Below are 21,971 nucleotides of genomic sequence, written 5' to 3' on the forward strand. Positions count from 1 at the left end.
TATATTTATAAATATACAGTAATATACATTTTAACCTAAATGTTCATAACAATCGCTATATATATATAGCCATAAGATTATAGTATCAAGGTCATTTCTACACACATATAAAGAAATGACCTTGATACCATAATATATTCAGACATAAAACAAAAGGTTTGTATTATAAGCATTGCAAATTGTCTTTAGAATACACTCTTATTCCACCTTCACTGAAGTGAAAAGGCATAAAGGTTGCGTTTGACTCATGCTTTGTGGCAAAATAGTAATACAACGAGTTGTGGGAATTGGAAGTATCAATCATCATCAGCAGTAATGACATTGTAGCTAACATTATAGTTCAACAGTCACCTAAGAAGTCAGAAAAAGAAATAATAGCATGCACTTGAGCTGTGAGCTTTAGTTCGGCGCAGAATTATTCTCACCATCCTGAGATAATGATTTCAAGCTTCGTTCTCCAGTGGGATATTTTGAGCAGTCTGACATCGCGAGGAAAAAACTGAATGCCACAGCAGCCTTTTAGGAAAAGTATATTTAATAATGCATAACGTGTTCCGATGTCGCAGCAAAGTGTGCGCTTGGCGGTTGAGGGTGACATCTTGAGCGGAGAGGGGACTGTAGGGGAGAAAGTCTGTGACAACGCACGCCTTATAGGGACTTTTGTGAGGGGAGATTGAGAAACAAATGCTTGAAGCTAAGCTTCACGACACAAATGCCATTGCTGGAGTTGGGGAGTCACCCTGTCAAGTGGCCTGCTTCGTCACACATGAACAAAAAGTGACAGAACATGCCGGAGAGAGAGAGAGAGAGAGAGAGAGAGAGAGTAAGAAGAGCAAGAGAGGGAGAAGTCAAGCCCGGCTTAACAGCTGCGCTAAGGGAGATCCCTTTCTTCCAAGGCCAGAGACCTGTCTGCTGCAGACAGTCAGATTGCATTATGGGATAGGAGGTCTGCCAGGTTCAGTAGCACTCATGGAGAGCAGACAAACCTGCGCTTTGATTTTGCTGTCGACTGACAGGCTGAGTCACATGCCGCCATCATCCCTCCTTCTGCTTGCAATTGCCACACATTACGATGAAAGAAAGATCTCGCACCTGAATATTAGTTGAGGTGACACGGAGGAGTGGATGGTTGTGCTGTGGATAAGTCTGGATTAGAGCAGAGATCATCTGACTCTGTTGGTGTATGTGTTGGGCTGTCATGTTTAGGGAAAACATACTCACTCCCTGCTGCACTGAATGTTTATTTATGAGACCTGTCATATTGGCAGGCTGTTTATGGTAGAATCACTGATCCCATGCAGGCGGGCGCAGAAATCCCAGGAGCGCAGATCGCATCGAGCGCTGCACCTCCCTCTCCTTCACAGACTCAGACGTGAATGACAGAGAGAGAAACGTGACGACATGAGAAATGGATTTTGGGTTAGAAGTTGGGCTGTGCAATATGACAATAACATACACTGTACTGATCAAAAGTTTGGGGGCAGAAGGATTTTTAAATGTTTTAAAATAAGCTTCTCCTGCTCACCAAGGCTGCATTTATTTCATGAAACGTGAAATGTTTTGCACTTTAAAATACCTGTTCAAAAGTAGTTTATAATTTAAATTAATAATTTATCTCAGATTTTAATGTTGAATTTTCAGCGTCATTACTCCAGTCTTCAGGGTCACATGATCCTTCAGAAATCACTCTAATATTAAAAGCAATAATGGCTGGAGAAAAAAAATTTGTTTAAAACTACATGAAGTTTCACAAACTAATTTCAGGAAGAGCATGTGATATGGTTGATCACAGCTGGTCTCCCATCCGTAATCATTAGTAAGCCAATCGGATCATTTTAAACTCACTATAAATAGCCTGACTAACATTACTCGCTCATCTTCGTTTTTTAAAGAATCCCCCCATCCACCCCAACTCCTCCTTTCCTGCTTTACCAGGGGGAGCTCTCGAGAATTTCCTGATGTTGTACCCCTTTAAATGCTTATTGACCAGGCAGGAGCCCTGGGCTCAATTATCTTAGAGCTCAGGGTTCTCTCCCAGGACAGCATGCCAAACCTTCTATTATTGTCAAGCAATATCTAAGTATGAGCTCTTGAAATACAATACGTAGTAAATAAATAAATATTTAACTAATTATTTATTTATTTATTTTTTACATTTAATAAATAAGAATCATTTTAAAAACATGAGAAAAAAAATAAAAATAAAAAAACTGCCCCTAAACTTTTGACCGGTAGTGTATATTGCATGGAAAAAATAAAAAGTTTATTGCTTTACAGTATATCATGCTCTATCATTTATTTGCGGGTGCCACAAAATAAATAGTTTATGTTTTTTTGTTTTTTTCAAAATTTACATGAGCGCAATGGGTGCCACAATGGCACAGTGGGGCACTGTCACCTCACAGCAAGAAGGTAGCTGGTTTGACCCTCGGCTGGGTCAGTTGGCATTTTTGTGTTGAGTTTGCATGTTCTCCCTGTGTTTGCATGGGTTTCCTCGGGGTGCTCTGGTTTCCCCCACAAGTTCAAATAGTTATAGGTGAATTGGGTGAGCTAAATTGTCCTTAGTGTATGGGTGTTTCCCAGTGATGGGTTGCAGCTGGAAGGGCATATGCTGCGTAAAACATATGCTGGATACGTTTCATTACACTGTGGCAACCCAATAATTAATAAAGGGACTAAGCCAAAAAGAAAATGGATGAATGACATGAGTGCAAGATTACACACCATTATGGTGATGAATACAGAATAACACGAATAAAAGCATTGTGACAAATTTGCAATATGTACAATGTTTACATTTCAAATTTTTTATTTTTTTTTTATTTTTATGCTGGGCCTGTAATCATTAGTATTTGAAAAGTGTTTTATATTTGGTTCATATTTAAAATGATCAGCATATGTATGGACACCCCTCACAAATAGATCTTTTAAATTCATATTTTTATTACGAAGCTTTACAATATTATATTTGTGCATATATACATTAAATTAGTCAGTACTGAAGCCAAATCTGGAGCTTATCCTACAAAATAACTGACGATAACGGTTCAAAAACTAGTACACCCAAACTTATGTAATAGAAAAAATATTAAATACACAGCAAAATATGGGGACCCAAAACAACTCTATGGGTGTTAATTTCAACACTTTGAAAGTGTCTCATGGGGTCCACTCAAAGCAGAGTTAAATCAACACTTTCAAAAGGGTTGGCACATTGACACCGAAGTAAGGGTTAATTTTAACTCTGGGCAGAGTTAAAAAATGCAACTATATTTAACACCGCCTGGTGTAATATATTGTTATTTTATTCAACTCTTTTGAGTGTAAATATGGTAAAAAGGTCAAATAGACTGTAAATTACAAACGAAAAAACATTTTATTTGAAAACATTCACCACTTCAACAATTCATTCAGTTTTTAAAATGCAACAATGTCAAATATGCTTTAAATGTTTTATTAGTACAGACAGTATCAACAAAATATGTATGACCAGTGCTCAAAAAGGCTTTCAGTCCCTTGGTCCAAACTTGATGTGTTATCTGAGCAATTTGAAAGTTCAATATAGCGTCACTCATAGTTTACTTCTGAACTCATAGTTTTCTTGTGAAATTACATTTTAAACAACTTGGCGTGCAAATCTTTCACTTCGGGTGTTTCCTTGGTCCTCCATATCAAACACAGCAGTTTAGATGAAGGTATAAATGCTGTAAACTTGTGTGAAAACAAACTGGAGCTAGGAAATCTCATAAAGCATGTCCTGTGAATGAAGTGCTTCCCAGCCACAGGATGACCTTTTTATCCATGACGATGTAGCAGCTGCTGATCACTCGTCTGGTGGTTCCTGATGCACGGATATAGGGTGATGCTCTTCTAAGAACTCTTCAAGACTCCAGCATGGCTAAGAAAAATGTTTAAAAACAAATTGCAATCAAATTCTATGATATATTTAAAAGAACATTTAAAGTAAATAAAACATTCAAGAAATCTAAACTCACCTTTTGAAAATCTTCATGATGATCCACAACTTGACTCTCTCAGCTGTTTGAGGTGACAGGATATGGAAAAGTAGAAAAAACACATACATCACTGTTGGATCTCCAAAAACAATTAGGTTAACCACTATGACTAGAACTGAAAAAAACAGGCAGCTGTCTGTCCAGAATCCTGAATTTAACACAACACTTGGAGCAAATTTTAGAGGAGCTTAAAATCTTTTATATCATTTAGTGATGCTGACTTCCCCAAAATATTGGCCACAGTGTAAAAAATATTTATAAACTTCATAAACAGTTTTCTGTAAGCGTGTGCGTGCGTGTGTGCGCGCGTGCATGTTTCTTTACCAGATTTAACTTGTTAGGCCCTTTCAGGTCCAGTATTGAAGCCACCTTTACTGGAGTCTAGCAGATGTTTCAGGTCCAAATATAATCTAAAATATTAGGATAAGCAGAAGAGGAAAAGTGCAAAGTAAAGAGCAAAAGATTATTTAAGTAACAGTTCACCCACAATACAAAACTTATCACCTTCATGTCATTTGTTATTCTCTAACGCTCTAATACCCTCTCAGCTTATTGTGAAACAAATACAGAACTTTATCAAACATACCTTCATTATTATCACCACATATGACCAAGAAGGTGTGCTTGGTCATTTCACCAACTCTGGAAATACACCATCCGTCTCTTATCAGCCACCGTCACAGGGTCTTGTGTTATTGTATAGAGAACTGTGGCTGTTAAAAAAACAACAACACATTAGTATCTAACACATATGCATAACCTTCAGATAAAAAAGAGAGATGAACATCACAAAGTATGCCTCACACTTTTCCAGATATCTTTTGATTCAGATGTTGATTATTGATAATAAATCTACAAATCAAACCTGTATCATCATTAGGCTGCTCAAATATGAATCAGTTGATTAATTTTACAGACAGGTGGCTGTTTACAACGCACTAAATTGTCTTTAATAAAACGGAAATGTTGTGTACAGTACATGCTAAGTTTAGCCTATAGTTTTAAGCACAATATCATGCGGGAGAAAAAGCTTGACTAAGATGTTCCTGACTACATAAATAGCCTAACTTACTAACGTCAGACATCCCGAGTTGGGAAAAGTAATTTTCGGGGGATACAGAGTTGATTTGCGAGAGGTAGCGGGACAGATGAGAACCTGAAGAGCAATGGGATGAGTTGCGCGCGACGTACCTAAAGAGCGGTGGGGGTGACTTGCGCGCGACGTACCTGAAGAGCTGGGAGGGATGCGGTGGAGAGGGGTGTGCAAAGTGTTTAATGACCGGGCGGGAGACGCGCGATTTCCGGGAGATTATCATTCATTTGCGGGCATCTACTTGGGCATCTGGGAGTCTCTGTGCATTTGCGGGATAACGTTAACGTTAGTCCCGCAACTTCCGGGAGACTTCTGTAACCTTAAATGTCTGAGAAAGTGCAAACGCGGTCATTTAAAGACATTAATGTTAACATTCCGACTTTAATGGTTGTCAACGCTTAATATAATTCAAGCGTACGTTATCACGCGAGTCTATGAACTAACGGTATAACGTTATGGACGGCCACGAATGAACCAGTTTAAAAGGGCCGCGGTGTTTAAAATAACCAAATTAACGTACACGAATAACAAACAATCATATGTTTTAGTCAGGAAGCCTTTTACAAGTAAGCATATGTTCATTTACTCACCAGATATGTTTTAGAAACTCTCCAGAGCGAATGGAAACCGTCCTGTGTTGGCGTTAGCATCCGGGCAGAGTAGGCTAGGCTGCTCCGGGGATTCCCTCGCTAGTTTGCTTCGAATTAAAGGAGAAGTGTCGATTTTATTTTACAAATGGGTAACAACGCACAAAATGGCATTAAGCGTAAAAGAAATGTATTGAACATGTACATTTGATGTTTTTATGCACTATGTATGCGTGAGCATATATAAAAACATTCTTGAAAAGAAGTGAATAGTAATGCAGTTAAGCTAGATACACAAATGACCATGAATGAACCGCAGAAGATTAAAATTGTCACTCCATTGTAAAGTTATTAACTTAACAATATGTTTACAACTGTATTTCCTTAAAGAAAGTCAGTAAAATACCAACATTTAGGTAGTTTGACTCACCAGTTGCTGTTCTAAACCTCAGATGGAAAATGGCGTCTGGAAAATTCTTCAGTGACTGGGGCTGCATGAATTCCCGGATGTTGGAAATAACACCACCAAGTGTTGAAAACTTAACTCCTTTATTTCGCACTGAATAAAATCAATTCTAACTCTTATTATATTCATTTATCAAAATCTAACTCTTTAACGTCAACACTTTACTCTGAAATGCTTCAACACCGAGAATTTAACTCAGATGAATTTGCTGTGTACAAATTTTAAAAAGTGAAAAGATCAAGAGTTGAGAAAAAAAAATGTTGAAATTTTGTAGGTTGTAATTTATTTCTGCAATATTTTACTTGAATTTAATTGTATTATCTTTCCATTTTTAAATATGTTTGGTGAGTAAAATATTATTTTAATAAATATATCTGTTTATTTAATCTGTTTTGTTTAAATGCACCAAAATACATTGCTTATATTCACTGAGAAATTGATCAAAATATTCTTTTTCAAAAAGAGTTGTACTCAATTATGCTGAGCACTGTATATTATATTTCTATATTTTCAATGAAACATTTGTCCTGAAGTCCTAAATAAATTTAGAAACATGGTCATGGGTACATTTCTGAGCATGTACTTAAAAATGTAAAATGGAATTGTCTTTTACATGTAGTCAGTATAGACTTTTTATTGATTGAATTTACAGAAATGGCACTATTAGTCATGTCACAATAATCAATATATCGACTTATCGCACAACACATGGACATGACCGAAATCATTTTTGATGATAAAAACATCATCCATAAATAAATATTAATACAAGCCATATTTTCGCTGATTGTGCAGCATCTCTATCTCTATTGGAGGTGTCAGTGTCAATATGGTTTAAAAAAAAACAATGTTGTTTTTATTATAAATTACCATAGTATATTTTTATGTGGGTGCCTGACGAATGACAATAGTTCTGGTAGCAGATATTGCCACCTCTGTTACTTTTTGTTAACAAATATTATTATTTTTTAAGGATATCGCATTTTGATTCTAATAACTAATTATTAAATTGCCAAAAATCACTATAATTAAATGAAATATTCTTAAGAATAAAATATTATTTGTTCTTTAGAAAATTGTACTTGCATTGCGATATTACTCTGTCATTGTGGAATTATATACAGTAATGAGTGGCATAAAGTGATCTTAAAATGACAATAATATCGTTTATTGCAATGTGTTCTGGTGCATTATATCATGCAACAAGAAATAGATATCGTAACAGGCTTACATACCATGTCACTATATATATCGTTATCAGTATATGAGATTTCTTATATCTTGATTTGAGATTTTTGTCATATTGCTCAGCCCTAGTTAGAAGATGGAGGTGTGTAGAATTTCATTAGAATGATTAGAATCAGACATGCATCTGATCTGGCAAGTCTAGTTTAGCAGGCTGTCATTTTATGAGCACCTGTGAGGTTTAGACATGCAAGCATGCTTCGGTAGCCCAGGGGACGAGATCGAAGTGGACACCAAGAAAGGGAGGGGAGTTTTTCACAGCATAAAAGAGATGGAGGAAATCTGAGCCCACCCTCCAACCGTCAAGGTCATATGAAATCTGTGAATGATTTATTGGCTTAAATATAATATTAACATGCGGCATACTGGTGAAAGTCTTATTTGTGAATGCATATTCAACTGCAAGTTTGTGTGAGGATCCATGGGTTGTCCTGTGCTGCTGTGATGGAAGCAAATTCTTTTCTACAGGTGCTGCTTTTGAGAGAAATAAAATAGATGGTCTTTAAAAGTATGAAAACAAATAAATTAGCTTTATACATACAGTACAGTATACATTTACAGCATGTGTGATGGTTGCAGAGTTTTCATCATCTTTCATCTTAATATGTAAAGTCATAAACATCAATTTCATCTGTTGAGCTGCTCTGAAAGTAATTTCACCAGCATTTAACTTTTCTGTGTGAGGAATTATATCGTGTTATCATCAAAATGCATAAACTCAGCTCTCTTTATCACACCCTGCCAATGCTAGGTTAAGTTGGAAGAAATTACAAAGTAAAGTAATACTATCATAGTAATAAATATTATAATAATATAGATTTTTGTTTTTTAGGGAGTGAGATTTTTAAAAATAATATACAATATATGTACACCCAATTTTATACGGTTTCTAATAAAAAAACTTAATTGTGGGAATTATTTATGTACTTTTTGATTTCCATTTAAAATTGAATTAAATTATGAAATTCAGAAGTACAGAAAAGGTCCAGATAACAATTATAAAAATATTTATTAAAAAAATAAAGCTTGAAAATAAAGCGCATAAATAATTTGTCACCTGAGTAAAGGAAGAAAATACAAAATGGGTCTAAAAAAATCGCATTGTTTCTTCTGTAATAGAGTGCAATGCTGCGTGCACTTAATTTAGTTTGGGACAAATTGTAATTATTTTATATAATACCTAGATAATTTACATAAAGCATAAAACCTGTATCTAAAATATCTAATGATAATTTAAATTTCTTGATAAACAGTTCCTTTTATTTAAAAAAAAAAAAAACCAGAAATGTTCAAAGAATCAGAAAAATGACATTTTTAAATAACCAGAAAATGACATTGTTTCTTCTGTAGTAGAGTGGAATGCTGCATGCACTCATAATGTTTCGAGGTATGCAGATCAGAATACCTTCATAATCTACATAAAACCTCTAAAATGCCTTATAATAACTGTTTTTAAGTTTTCTAACAATTCTGATATAGAGACGTCTTTTTTATTCAGTTTTGTTGACAAAAAGTAAGCAAAAAGCAACATAATAATAACAACAACAATTTAAAAAAAAGTTTATTTAACTCTCGCAGTAAAAATAAAACCTAGTCCCATAAAAAAAAATTATAAAAAAACAAAACAATGTGCTAGAGTGATATCCTTACTTCCACCTGAGTTTGACCTACCTCAGAATATTTTATATAAAAACATACATCTTAAAAATAAAAGCATATAAATAGTAAGGAAGTAAATACAAAACGGGTCTAAAAAAAAGTCAGAAAATGACATTGTTTGTTCTGTAATAGAGTGGAATACTACATCCACTAAAGACTGTTTCAAGATTTGCAGAATTGAGTGAAGTTATATTATATAATACCTATAAAAATACCCAAAATACCCCCAAAAAATACCCAAAAAATTAAGGTAGCTCAAACCATTTGAGGAAACCAATTTCAACAAACCATTTAAGTTCAAAAACTAATCCTAATGAGTACTGTGAACTTACTCCATTTGAGTAAATGAAGCAATTTGAGCACAGTAAAACCCAATATTTGAAGAGAACTCAAACCAACTAAGTATTGTAAAATCCAAGTTAAGGCAACCTTAACCGTTTGAGGAAACCGATTGCAACAAACCCTTTAAGTTCAAAAACTAATTCTAATGAGTACTGTGAACTTACTCCATTTAAGGTGAAGTAATGAGGTATTTAATTAACTCATTACTTTCAACACGGATTTCTAAACTCTTTTTAAATTATTAGAATTAACTTTCAGTAAATTTTGAGTTAACTACACTCATTTTATTTGATAAAGTAGACTTGTTAAAGTTTTACAGTGTACATAAAACCTGTATCTAAAATATCTAATAACTTACATTTCTTGAAAAACAATTCCTTTCAAATTTTTAAAGAACCAGAAATGTTTCAATTCAATTCAATTTAGCTTTATTTGTATAGCACTTTTACAATGTAGATTGTTTCAAAGCAGCTTCACATAAATGGTCATAGTAACTGGATCATGGTAGTTCAGTTTTTAGTGTTTAAGTTCAGTTCAGTTTAGTTCAGTTCAGTTCAGTGTGGTTTAAAATCATTACTGAAAGTCCAAACACTGAAGAGCAAATTCTTCAATGCGTAGTATTGTAAAAATCCAAGAAAATGACATTTTCGAAGAACCAGAAGATGACATTGTTTGTTCTGTAATTAGGGTTGTAACGGTATGAATTTTTTACGGTATGATAATCGTCTAAACAATACCACGGTTTGACGGTTTTGCGGTATCCGGTATGTTACAAATGTTACAAAATAATAGAACAGTGAATCAAATTTGACTTTTTCCAAATAATATATTTTCAGTTACTATAAACAACACCACTTACAATGAACAAATAAAAAAATAAGAAAATAATAAATAATGTGTCAAAGTCCAAATAAAGTCCAAATAAACATGGTGCAAATCCTCAGTAAAAAATAGATATAAATATTTACTATACTATAAATAGTTACATAACGAAACTACATTCAATATGGAACATCCTTAGGTTTTATGTGCCAGCAAGGATATGGCTGTCTGTGGATATGGATTTGGATGTGGTTGTCTGCAATGCAGACAAACAGCTGCACCTTCATTTGCGTCTTTTGAAAACAGCAAGAGCAGCAGTTCGTCTTTGCTGTGTCACTGTTTTGTCATGTTTCCGTGCTGCTGTCTATGCAAAAGTACTTAGTATAAGAATTATTTCATGCAAAACTTTTTTTTTGCGTTTTATTTAGCCGCGCATAAATGTATGCCTATCTCTCATTCTGTGTTGTTCAAAAAGCTAGTTTTTGGTCCACAAACAAAAGCGAAACCTATGCTTATTGGTTGTGATATAGCGAGTTTGAACCAATCTGGGCATGGAGGAGGGACAATGCATCAATGTATCGTGTCTGGTTTGTCCGGAGACACAGTGACGAGCGTTTCTTTGTCAAATCAGCGTTGTCAAATTTTGATGACGTAACCGCACTGATTCCGGAGCCTCCGGAGCCGCGAATGTTATGTGATACAGCACTGTAAAGCTGAGATTCTCTTCTTTATGCCAATCTTTGAATTGTATGAATCGGATCAGCGGATCAAAAGTTATTAAACATTTAAGAGCAATACTTATTTTTAGCCGCGGGTGGCTGTCTCGGTCTTTAAGGGTTAAAACCGTTGATATGCAATTGTTCATGGTATGATAATCGTGCACGTTCAAATCGTGGTAGACCGTCATACCGGTATATTGTTACAACCCTATCTGTAATAGAGTGGATTGCTGCATACACTCATAGGGCCCTATCATACACCCGGCGCAAGGCGCAACACAATTGTTGTTTGCTAGTTTCAGCTTGGCGTAAGAGTCGTATTGACGTTTTGCGCCACACTGTTTAAATAGCAAGTGCATTTACGCTCATATGTGCGGCCATAGGCATTCTGGTCTAAAAAGGAAGGCGTGTTGAGGTGCATTGCTGGCGCATTACTATTTTGAGAAACTATATTAGATTTTTCAATACACCATAACAAAGCCAGTCTATTGTCCAACGCAGAGGCCGTTAGTTGTGTGCCTCGCTTACACACTGCTTAATTCACACAAGATGTAGAGCAATACGCAAATATCTTTAAATATGAAAAAGAATTAAAATATTAAGAATATATATAGGATACAATAACAATTTATATAGGATATAAATATAAAGGATTAAAATATCACAAAACATATTATTTTCTAGCCTACATAAATTTAAAAACCATACTTTTATGCCTTCTTCATCTTGGGGGGCTTCTTCAGTTTATTCATAACAATTTGCTTTTGTATAATGTTATCATTATTAGCAGTATTATTTATTATATCCATATTTTTATTTGTTTTATTAAAAACAAGCTTAGATTTGCCCACCTGTCATGTTTCAGACCATATGGGGCACAGCATGTGTGTTTGGATATAACTCAGTTGTTTAAACGCACTTTGTTTTCATTATTCATTTATTAGTTTGCTGGAAATTAAAACAGAATTTAGAAATCATTTTTAAACAAATCTTTGCACTTAACAAACAAAATGAATCATTCATAGGCTAATTGATGTCTCTGCGTACAATGTTTCCTTATCCACAAGAGCGAAAGTGAAAGTAGAGAGGCCTTATCTCTTATTCTCGCGCTGTAGATGCTCGGTTTAACTGTTTTCTTGCTAGTGAAATGCTCAGTTTTTCCATTTACAAAGTCTTCATGTAAATAGCGAATGCGCTTTTGGCGCGACGCAGCTGACTCTTAAAGGGAATGGGAGATGAGACTCTAATTGGTTTATTCTCAAAACACACCTATAACTCATTAAGAAAATAAGCTCAACCCTTTTAGACCATGCGCCACGGCGCAAAGCGGATTTCCCGTCCTTAAAATAGCAAAAGTGGATTCTGACACACGCTGAATGCGTTTGTGCCCTGCGCTTTGCACTTTGTGCTTGGATCGTCAAAATAGAGCCCATAATGTTTCAAGGCTTGCGGAATAGAATACCTTTATAATCAACATAAAACCTCTAAAATGTCTTATAATGACTGAAATTCTCAAATAATTCTGATATTGACACTTCTTTCATTCAGTTTGTTGACAAAAAGCAAGCAAAAAATAACTCTCCCAGTAGAAATAACCCACAATCCCCATTTTAAAAAAAATAAAATAAATAAAAATAAATATATAAATAAATAAATAAATAAATAAATAAATAAAGTGTGCCATAGTGATATCCTTACTCCACCTGAGTTTGACTTCTGGCTTGGGAATCTTTCCTTGTTGTCTCTCAATTTTCTTCCTGTCATCTCTACACAGCCCTATTACGTTAAAATTAAAATTCTTAAACCAAATCCTAAAAATAATTTAAGTAAATAACATCTAACATGCTCTGTAATGGTGGGATTAAAGGCTGAGATTGTTTGTGAATCCTTTCATCAGGGCCCAATGTTAAATACTCTAGACGCTAGATGAGGTGACCTGCCTCAAATCATCCCGCTCTGTGTCATAACGCATCCTGCTCTCTACACCAGCCACATCACTAGAGGCATCGTAGAATAATTAAGAGGACTCGTATATGGATCATGGAAAGTGATAACAAGCGGGCTTGTGTGATCTTTAATGTGCCCTAGACACTTATCCTCCCTGTATCTCTAATGGCTCATTACACTGTCCTCTTTTCCTCCCTCCTCTTTCTCTCTCCCTCAGTGTCTCTCATTCTTGCACTGGAAAATCTTTGTGACCAACCGAGAGCTGCGTCCCAAAAGTTTGCCAATATTGTTCACTTTTTGTCCTTCACTCTAACACTATAGCTGTTAAGTGGCTAACCATGTACTTTTTCTCTCTTTCTCTCTTTTTGTTGTCACATTCTTTCCCTCATTTTCTTTCATTTTGTCCTTATTAAATCTGGAGGATCCAATGATACTCTCCATCCATTGTCCTGGATAATGGTCATTGTGATGGATGTGATGCATTTTAAAATATGGGTACTGCAATATTTAAGATGAATAAAAAACTGACCTTTTCAAATTGGACATTCCTTTGTATTAAATGATAGGTTAAATGTTAAAGATAAGGAAAGAGGGACAAACGGATGAATGATGATTTTTTCCTAAGTGATACAAGGTTATTATAGTTGAATACTAAAATGAAAACTTGAATTGAAAATCATTTTTGTTAACTGAAATAAAAATAAAAACAAGTTAAATAAAACTGTATTGTATACATACAAATCTAACTGAAACTAACTAAAATTATTGCAAAAACGTCCTTTGTTTTTATCTTTGTAAATGCATTTAATACTTATGCCTACTCTGTGCTTTTTAGAAGTAAATCTGTTTACTTCGCTCTGCAGGTGTTTGACCGTACAACACCTCAGAGTCTGTAATTCTGATGCTATTGGCTTAACCAAGCCGGTTCTCTTCCAGTCATCCTCGATGTTGCTCCCGCGACAAAAGCAATGGCTGGACATGACAGCAGCAAAGTGACAGCATTAAATAAAACCCGAGCAGACACTTAAAAGTAATAATTGAACACATTTGTGCCAAATAATGGGTTTTATTTCTGTATTAGTGATACTAATCACAAACAAATCCTTCTTTTTAATCGAGCTTCTAAGTAAACCGGTTGAAATAATTCACCAAATCGAACTGAATCATTTGAAAAGATTTGCGTCTCCAGTTAGCGCTTATCCACAAGCTACTTACTTTTTAACATGCCTGATACCCCCTCTGACCCACAATAAACAGATATCCTGAGTTGTTCAGTTATTAGAACAGTGTGATTCAATGAACTGAACACAAACTTCACATAACAAACTGTTGTGACTGAACCAAACTTGAACAACTGCAGCGTGGGTAAACCGAGAGCTTAAATGAGAAGATCTGGCAAAACATATGTTTATTTCTTAACTGATAGCCGTAATGAAGTTTAAATAAGTGAATCAGTTGGGTTGCAAAACGTAATTGTAAGAAACTTTTTAGATCATGGTGATGTTTTAACTGACTGAAATTATGATTGCTGTCTACATAATTTAGATTTGTTGAGTTCAAACTTCGGAGGATCAGTTTCACGGTAAAGATCCGAACTTCCCATCACTACTGTGTATCTAACCTCAGACGTAGCCTTGCACACATGTTTTACTTAAGACTGTCTTACTTAAAACCTTGTATGCTGTCGTATTTGAGTTTAAGGATGGGTAGATGGTAGTATTCTTGTGTCAAAAATGTAGCCTCTCTTTGAGTTTTTATTATACAGTATTCTGATGATTTTGAATCTTGCACCTAACAATCATCCTAATTTACACAAAAACAACAAACAAAAAAACTAAAACTAATAAAAGCTAATAAACACTAAACTAAAACTAAGCAATTTCAAAATATAGGAACTAATTAAAGCATAATAATAATAATTAAAATTAACTGAATTTGAAAACAAAAAGTCAAAATGAAAAAAACTAAAACTAATGAAAAATCCAAAACTGTTATAACCTTGCAGTGTTGCTTTTTCTGTACTCCATCTTAATGCATGTTTAAAGGCATGCTTTTTTTGGCTTGGCTTTCATTACAGAACATAAGACTAATCTGTGCTGCTTTTCAGAGTTTAAGTACATCTCTGATCCTAACAATATTTGCACATATTGAGCCATGATGGACTCTTTGATCCATTGGCACCACACACCCTTTCATTTAGGCAGCTTTGGTCAACAGTCAGAATGTCATTTCATGCTTCATGTTTTTCTAATTGGATATTATGCTCTATTACAGACGACCCCATTCATCCCCGTTGTGTGATTTTACAGTGACAGGAATTGTGTATATTATCCTTTCTGTGCTAGAGATCTGCTCGGGAGTGAAAGGAGCTCCTGTTTGAGGGTGGTCCACTGCAAAACTGCGCTCTGATCTGACTCCTCGCCCCATCTCGTTTGGGGCTCGCAAGGTTAATTGATCACTGTGGGGCTGGTGACGGGATGAGTGTGGGGTCAGCATTTGTATTGACTGGACAGACTGATTAACAAGCACTAAAATGCTCCTGGCCCCCACTTTCAGAACGCACGTCGTTGTCAATTATCCCCCTGCCAGCCTCCATCAGGAGGAACTGGCAACCTTTGCTCTCTCTTCATTTTGTAGCTGCGCTGTGCAGAAACCACGCTTTTGCAAAACACACATAGACGACTCTAACTGCTCCACATTGATTTTTCTTAGCAAACAGTCAAAGGGTTACAAAGTGATTGAATCTAACAATCATTTCATATTGGAGAAATGATTACACGTTGTGTGACAGGCATATCAATTGAATGCAAAACCGGATCTTCTGATTTTGTGTCAATGAGCTTGAAGAGATATGCTTACAGATAAGTTTATTTATTTGCGCATGTGTCAACAATATGTTGACACTGAATAAGACAATAGTTATTAGCATGGAATTGCTCACAATATATTATGAGCAATTCCATGCAATTATCAACCTTGCAATAGCGAAGCCGTTTCTACATTTTTTTGTGCAAACAAGTATTGTGTAGTTCTTTAAAAATACTTTTGTAATAAATGTTTCTGTCAGTGTTTCAAGCTATTTTATTTAATTTACCAAAATCACACAAGTGGCAATTTCACAGCTGTCACATCCATAACGGAAAAGTGTCACATCCATAACGACCCTTTTTCCTCATAAATGCAAAAATGTCAAATAAAATAAAATCAAACATGTTTGTTATATAGTGAGCCGACTCATATCTGTTTGATTAGCATTGTTGTTTTTTTTTTTTTTTTTTTTTTTTTAGGGGGGGTGGGGTTGTGCAGTTTAATTGACAGAATTTTTATAAAGTATGTTGCATTCTGTAAAGTTGCAAACTTTTTTTTTTTTTGTCACATCCATAGCACATGCTTATTCTCCTCACCTAAAATCTAAAAAAAATGTTTACAGATTAATATTTTTCTGATCCCATTACTCTGCAGTTGTAGTTTTGGAAAATATAAACAGATATGTCAATATAATGTTAACATACACTTTCTATGTGAATCACTGCAAATGTTACATCCGTAATGCTAGCCCCCTGGATTATAACTGCTTTTAATCTAGCCAAAATAAAAAATTTTCCAAAACAAAGACTTTCTTTAGAAGATAAAATATTATCAGACATACTGTGAAAATGTCCTTGCTCCATATATATTTATGAGCAATTCCAGCGTTATGGATGTGACATTTGCAGTAAAATCTCAAAACATAAATTGACAGAGGAAAGTATATGTCAACTTTATATTGTAACATCTCTTTGTATTTTTCAAAACAACTAGCCACAGAGTTGTGGAAGCAGAAAAATATCAATCTGTAAACATTTTTTATATTTTAAAATAGAAAAATAAACATGCGTTATGGATGTGACAAAAAAGTCTGCAAGTTTACAGTATACAACATACTTTCTAGAAATTTTGTGAATTAAACCGCACAACCCAAAAGAAACGATGCTTATCAAAAGCATAAGAGTTGGATCACTATAGAACAAACATGACTAATTTTATTTGATTTTACATTTTTGCATTCATGATGAAAAAGCTTTCTTATGGATGTGACAGATGTGAAATTGCCACTTGTGTGACTTTGGTAAATTAAATGTTATTGTTTAAAAACACTGACAGAAGACATTTTTGAGTATTTTTAAAGTACTGTAAAATACAAGCCTACACAAAAAAATGCAGAAATGGTTTTGCTATTTTGGTGTTTTTTCGTTAACGTTTTTTCATGGCAAGATTGACATTTGCATGGAATTGCTCATATATATATATATATATATATATATATATATATATATATATATATATATATATATATATATATATATATATATATATAGCTAGAGTGCCAGGAACAAAAAAAAAGTTAAATAGCGGCCGTTAAATTACAGACATTTACTGTAAAATAACAGACATTAAATTACAGAAATCTACCAGAAATTTAAATTGAAGAAATTACTGTAATTTAAAGTCCGTTATTTAACAGTAAATATGTGTTATTTAATGGCCGCTATTTTACTTTTTTTTTTTTCAGCTCCGAACAGTCACAGCAGCTCGATGAGAAAGTGAGGATTTTTTTTACTGCACTATTCATTTAACCTAACAAATATAAAGCTTAGAACATCACTGTGCCTCTCACAATCTGTTCTCTTGCTCATTCACTTTCGTCATCATGATTTCCAGGGTATTTTATCTAATTCGCAAGCGTCATGGCGACACAATGAAGAGGCCTATTCGGGAAAGTTGCAGAGCTTCCGGAAAAGGCTATATGGTTGGATGAGGCACTAAATAACAACGATCCCTCTGCTTGTGTCACAACAGCTTAAAACACTGGACATACAATGACTGCACTTACAAAAAAGAGATCACTTGCAGGAGTCATGCCAATAAACTGTATATTTTAATATTTTAGCTGCTGTGATGTGAGCACAGTGATCACTCACGCCCTCTACAACTTCTTTCTCTGCACGTTGTAGCACTGCTGAAGAGTGCATGTGCGTCTTCCTCTGTGTGTAAACTCGTAAACAAACACTTGCAATTGGTTCATAAGATTGGCCAGATTGACGAGTACCAATTGAGTATAAAAATGTGATTATCGGTCCATACCGATCTCTGGCCGATTGAAAGGGACATCCCTAATAGCAAGCAAAAATATTGGCATTAGTTGCCTTTTGAATATTAAAAGAGTAATCACTGTAAGACTATGCAAACATACAATGTACCGTGATATTATTAAATGCATAAAAAATGTCAATGAGCCATTGAGATGCTTTTTTGATTCAGTATATTTCGAAGACTTTGAGCTATGCAGATATTACAAGACTCTAGGCATGAATCATTTTCTTGCTTTGGTTCTCATCCTTCTTTGTAGTATTTCGTTTGTACTTGGGCTCTATTTCAGTGCATTGTTTCACTGTTCTAAAGCACAACAGATAAAAGCACAACTTTGTTGAAATGTTGAGTTTTTTCCAACAAATTCTATTACTTGTTGCAGCTTTGTGTTTTCAAACTTACCTTGCAAAGACCCCTCATACAGTACATCTGAGAGAATGAGTCACTGGGTGATTCTGAATGAAACTGAAAGCATTACAGCTTTAATGGGATTGGAAATAAAGGCATCCATGAGAATCCATGAATAATAGGGCATTTTCATGTTCAGATCTACCCTGTGTAAGCAGTCAGTAAGGAGGAAAGCATTTGATTCAAGGTAGTTGTGGTTTCTTTGAGCAACTTATGCTGTGTGAAATATGTAGATATCGAGCCCCTATTCTTAATGATAGGGAAACGTATTTAATGTTGTGCTTGAGAAGCTTTTCACATTATTTTATCCCTACACAAGCCTTACACAGACCTCTTTTAGGGGCTCTGAAGCCACTTCAGCTCACAGTGAGCAGATACACATGTTTCTATAGTAACTTTTATGAGACTAACCTCGCGAGTTCAATCAATTCCTATACAAAAGGCATCCTAGCAGTCATTAGTTTTGCACCTATTCTCTGAATTCTGACCCAAACCGTCTATATCTTGTAATTTAATTTAGTGTAACGCATAGCTATCGGTCTATATTCATTATCAAAAGAGCATTTTAAGTGGAAGAGGATGGGCCTGCATGGAGATTATGGGTAATGCAAGATCACGTTTTCTTTGATGGCCTTTTAGATATCTGATATTTGTCTATGACGCACACCAGACACCTGACTGGCACCACCTCAGAGGAGTCGACGCGCTAATTTCCCCTTGCTGTCAAATTCCATCCCCGAACTCATATTCACCATCACCTCTCTTGTTTTTTTTTTCTGTGCAGAGTGCAGATGCCAAGCTGCAACAGAGGATGATTGACAGAAGGCAAAGCTGAGACGGCTGTCAGTCAACATCCAGCCAGAGAGTCGATTCATCAGTGTGTCAGAAGCCCTGCTCTCTTTCTCTCCGATCATTTCGTCTTCTCTGCCTCTACTTCTCTTATCTCTGCCGGCACCCCCGACCCTGCCTGCTGTCCTGCCTCTTCCCTGCAGACGCAATAAAGTCCAGAGGTGGAGATAGAAGGATCAGGCTTGAGGACCTAACAGTGACCAACAGGACGCTGGCATGCTTCCGCACCTCTTCTGGCCCACATTCAGCAAAACTTGGATTATTTGGTAAACCATCCCATCTTTCTGTATATCTCTAGCTTTTGTGCATCTCTTAGAGAAAAGGAGCAGGCAGATACGCTTCATCAAAGTGAATTGACTATTAGATAAAGAAAGCAGCCATGATTTTCCCACTGTTCCTAACACTGCAAGCATCATGGCTGACTGTGTGTCAGGCCACGCAACACTACCCCGCAACCTGGGGACACTACGACTTGTGCAAATCACAAGGCTACACGGAGGAAGGCCTGACCTGGTATTATATGGCCTGTCAGCCTGAAGCCGCAGACATGACCAAGTACCTAAAAGTCACTCTTGACCCACCTAACATCACCTGTGGAGACCCACCAGAGACCTACTGCACCTTGGTGAGTGAACAAATTAAATAATTTCAGTTTATATTCCACTTGTTTTGGCTGCATATCAATTATTTTATATATTTATACGCTTCCCATTTGATAACTGAGGTTAAACAGTTACAGTATGCAATGGATTTAGGAACGGGAATGCCTCGAAGAACTTGACAAACTCGATTTCATTCATTTACGCCATTTGAGCGCTAATAAGGAGCACTGCGACCTAACATCAAATTTGTTTTAATGTAAATGGCATCCACTTTCTCTGCAGGATCATTGACTGTTTCAATTTATATGGTTAATTATCTCGTTTCGGCTTTGGTGGAAGCCTTCATTAGGGTCTTTGTGAACAAAATGCTGTCTGTCATTAGCATTGAAAATGAGACCGAGAATAGAGTTAGAGACGGGAAGAAGAGCGAGATGGATTAAAGAGGCACTATAAAAAAAAAAATCTGGCTTTCTTTAATGAGGTGAGCTGTGCGTCTTTTATGGGCAAGTCTAAGTGTTTAATTAGGAAAATGTCATTTACGCACAGTGTTCTGTGAAGCTCACAGCTGGCCCGCACTATTAGAAATTAGTTAATGATTCTCAATGTTACTTGTACTAGTGTGTGCGCTCATGCGAGCATGTTTTCGTAAAACTTCATACGTATCACCTAAAGTTTTACCAGAGAGAGCGAGCGTAAGGCTGTTTACAGTATTTACGAGGTGAAAATAACGAGTGGAGTGGGACAGTGCAATGAGAGTCTGCTGAGTGACAGAGGACCTAATATCTGGCGTGCAGGGAGTGAAAAGTGAATTATTCAGTATGTTTTGTCGCTAATGTGTTTTATTCATAGGATACATTATTCAGAGCCATATCTGTGAGGCACTTTTGAAAATGCTGACTCCCTCTGATAGATTCCCAAGGTTAGAGCAAGGGCTGTTATCCATTTTGGAGGGTCACTGTCACAATATAGCTCTGCTCTCTGGTTTCCCAAGGGCCTGGAGTAAAAAAAAAAATGGACACATAATTTCACCCTAGCACACCGGTCAGTTATTACTGCAATAACAGATGACTGACAACAGTATGTGCTGAGGTAATGCCTGCCTTCATTTCTGGTTACACTACGGCTATGCACTTACGAAATGGCTGTTTTGGTTGTAGCGAATTAGCTCAAAGTGAATTAAAGATTAATTTTAAGGGGGCTTCAAAAGAATCAACTCTTTAAATTCGAACAAACGAATCGTCCAGCGATCGTTCAAACGGACAGTTGACTTCAACCAAGGCTATTACTATCAAAAATAAAACTCATTTATGTTTAAGCAGGGTAACAAGATTGAAGTTTAAGACATTACATTTATAAATATGCACAGGCACCTTCCTTCATGCATTAAACATTATCTTATAGAAACTAACACATATTGTTGTAGGTTGTAGGAAAGAGTAAAGGAAGAAAAATGAGAGTTTGAGAGAGTGTAATGATGTAAAAACCTCAGATTTTGTAAGACCAAACCAAGCGAACCAAAAATAATCAATTTAACCCTTCTATGGTGTCTTTAGGGTTACATTTGATTGACAGCAGTTCAGTGGTAATGTAGTGGCATGACTTTTGTTATGTTTCACGAGTTCACACTTAGCTCATGATTGTTTATAAAGCGTGTTTGGCATGATGTCTCTGAGCTCATAAGATCCTCAAGTCCAGGGCTCCCTTCCATTGCTGGGCGAGAGGGGAGTTTGAGCTCAGGTTGATCTTGAAACTCCCTTGCTGTAGAAGCTAATGAACTGATAGGGATTGCTCTTAAGATGTAACTACTTACTAGGAGCATGTTTATGGTGCCCATTTCTAATAACTGATTTATTTTAATTGATCAGTCAATTAACTTAAGTTATTTATTTTTGGACGGTGAGAGGGGCCCGGGGGAAATCCACGTGAGCACAGGGAGAACATGTGAACTCAACAAAGAAACGTCGACTGGTTTGGTAAGGACTAGAACCAGTGACATTCTTGCTGTGAGGTGACAGTACTAACCACTGGGCCACCGTGCCACCCATCTAAGAAAGGAGGAGGAGTAGGGGTGGAAGTGCGGATTCTT

At 35.9% G+C, this 21,971-nt stretch overlaps 1 protein-coding gene and 1 long non-coding RNA gene across 26 annotated transcripts in view; one reads left to right on the plus strand and one right to left on the minus strand.

Annotated features, from left to right (window-relative positions):
• ntng1a (netrin g1a) overlaps window positions 1-21,971 on the plus strand; it is a 249,022-nt gene that overhangs the window by 90,609 nt on the left and 136,442 nt on the right. For 22 of the 25 annotated variants that reach the window (XM_087309785.1, XM_087309807.1, XM_087309787.1 and 19 more), the window contains one exon: window positions 19,219-19,908. In XM_087309785.1, the coding sequence (XP_087165911.1) occupies window positions 19,663-19,908 (246 nt within the window). In that variant the 5' untranslated portion in view covers window positions 19,219-19,662. Of the gene's footprint in view, window positions 1-17,448; window positions 17,480-19,218; window positions 19,909-21,971 lie in introns of those variants that run through there. The other 3 variants (XM_087309799.1, XM_087309794.1, XM_087309806.1) reach the window with 1 other exon arrangement.
• On the minus strand, window positions 3,358-6,183 carry LOC147838074 (uncharacterized). Its single transcript, XR_015525166.1, has 6 exons — window positions 6,127-6,183; window positions 5,700-5,806; window positions 4,603-4,729; window positions 4,341-4,426; window positions 3,996-4,038; window positions 3,358-3,898 (listed from the first exon to the last, which is right to left on the minus strand). It is a non-coding gene; the product is annotated as an uncharacterized LOC147838074 (long non-coding RNA).

The sequence above is a fragment of the Danio rerio genome, chromosome 24 (assembly GCF_052040795.2).
Source record: "Danio rerio strain M-AB ecotype USA chromosome 24, GRCz13ab, whole genome shotgun sequence".
NCBI lineage: Eukaryota > Metazoa > Chordata > Actinopteri > Cypriniformes > Danionidae > Danio > Danio rerio.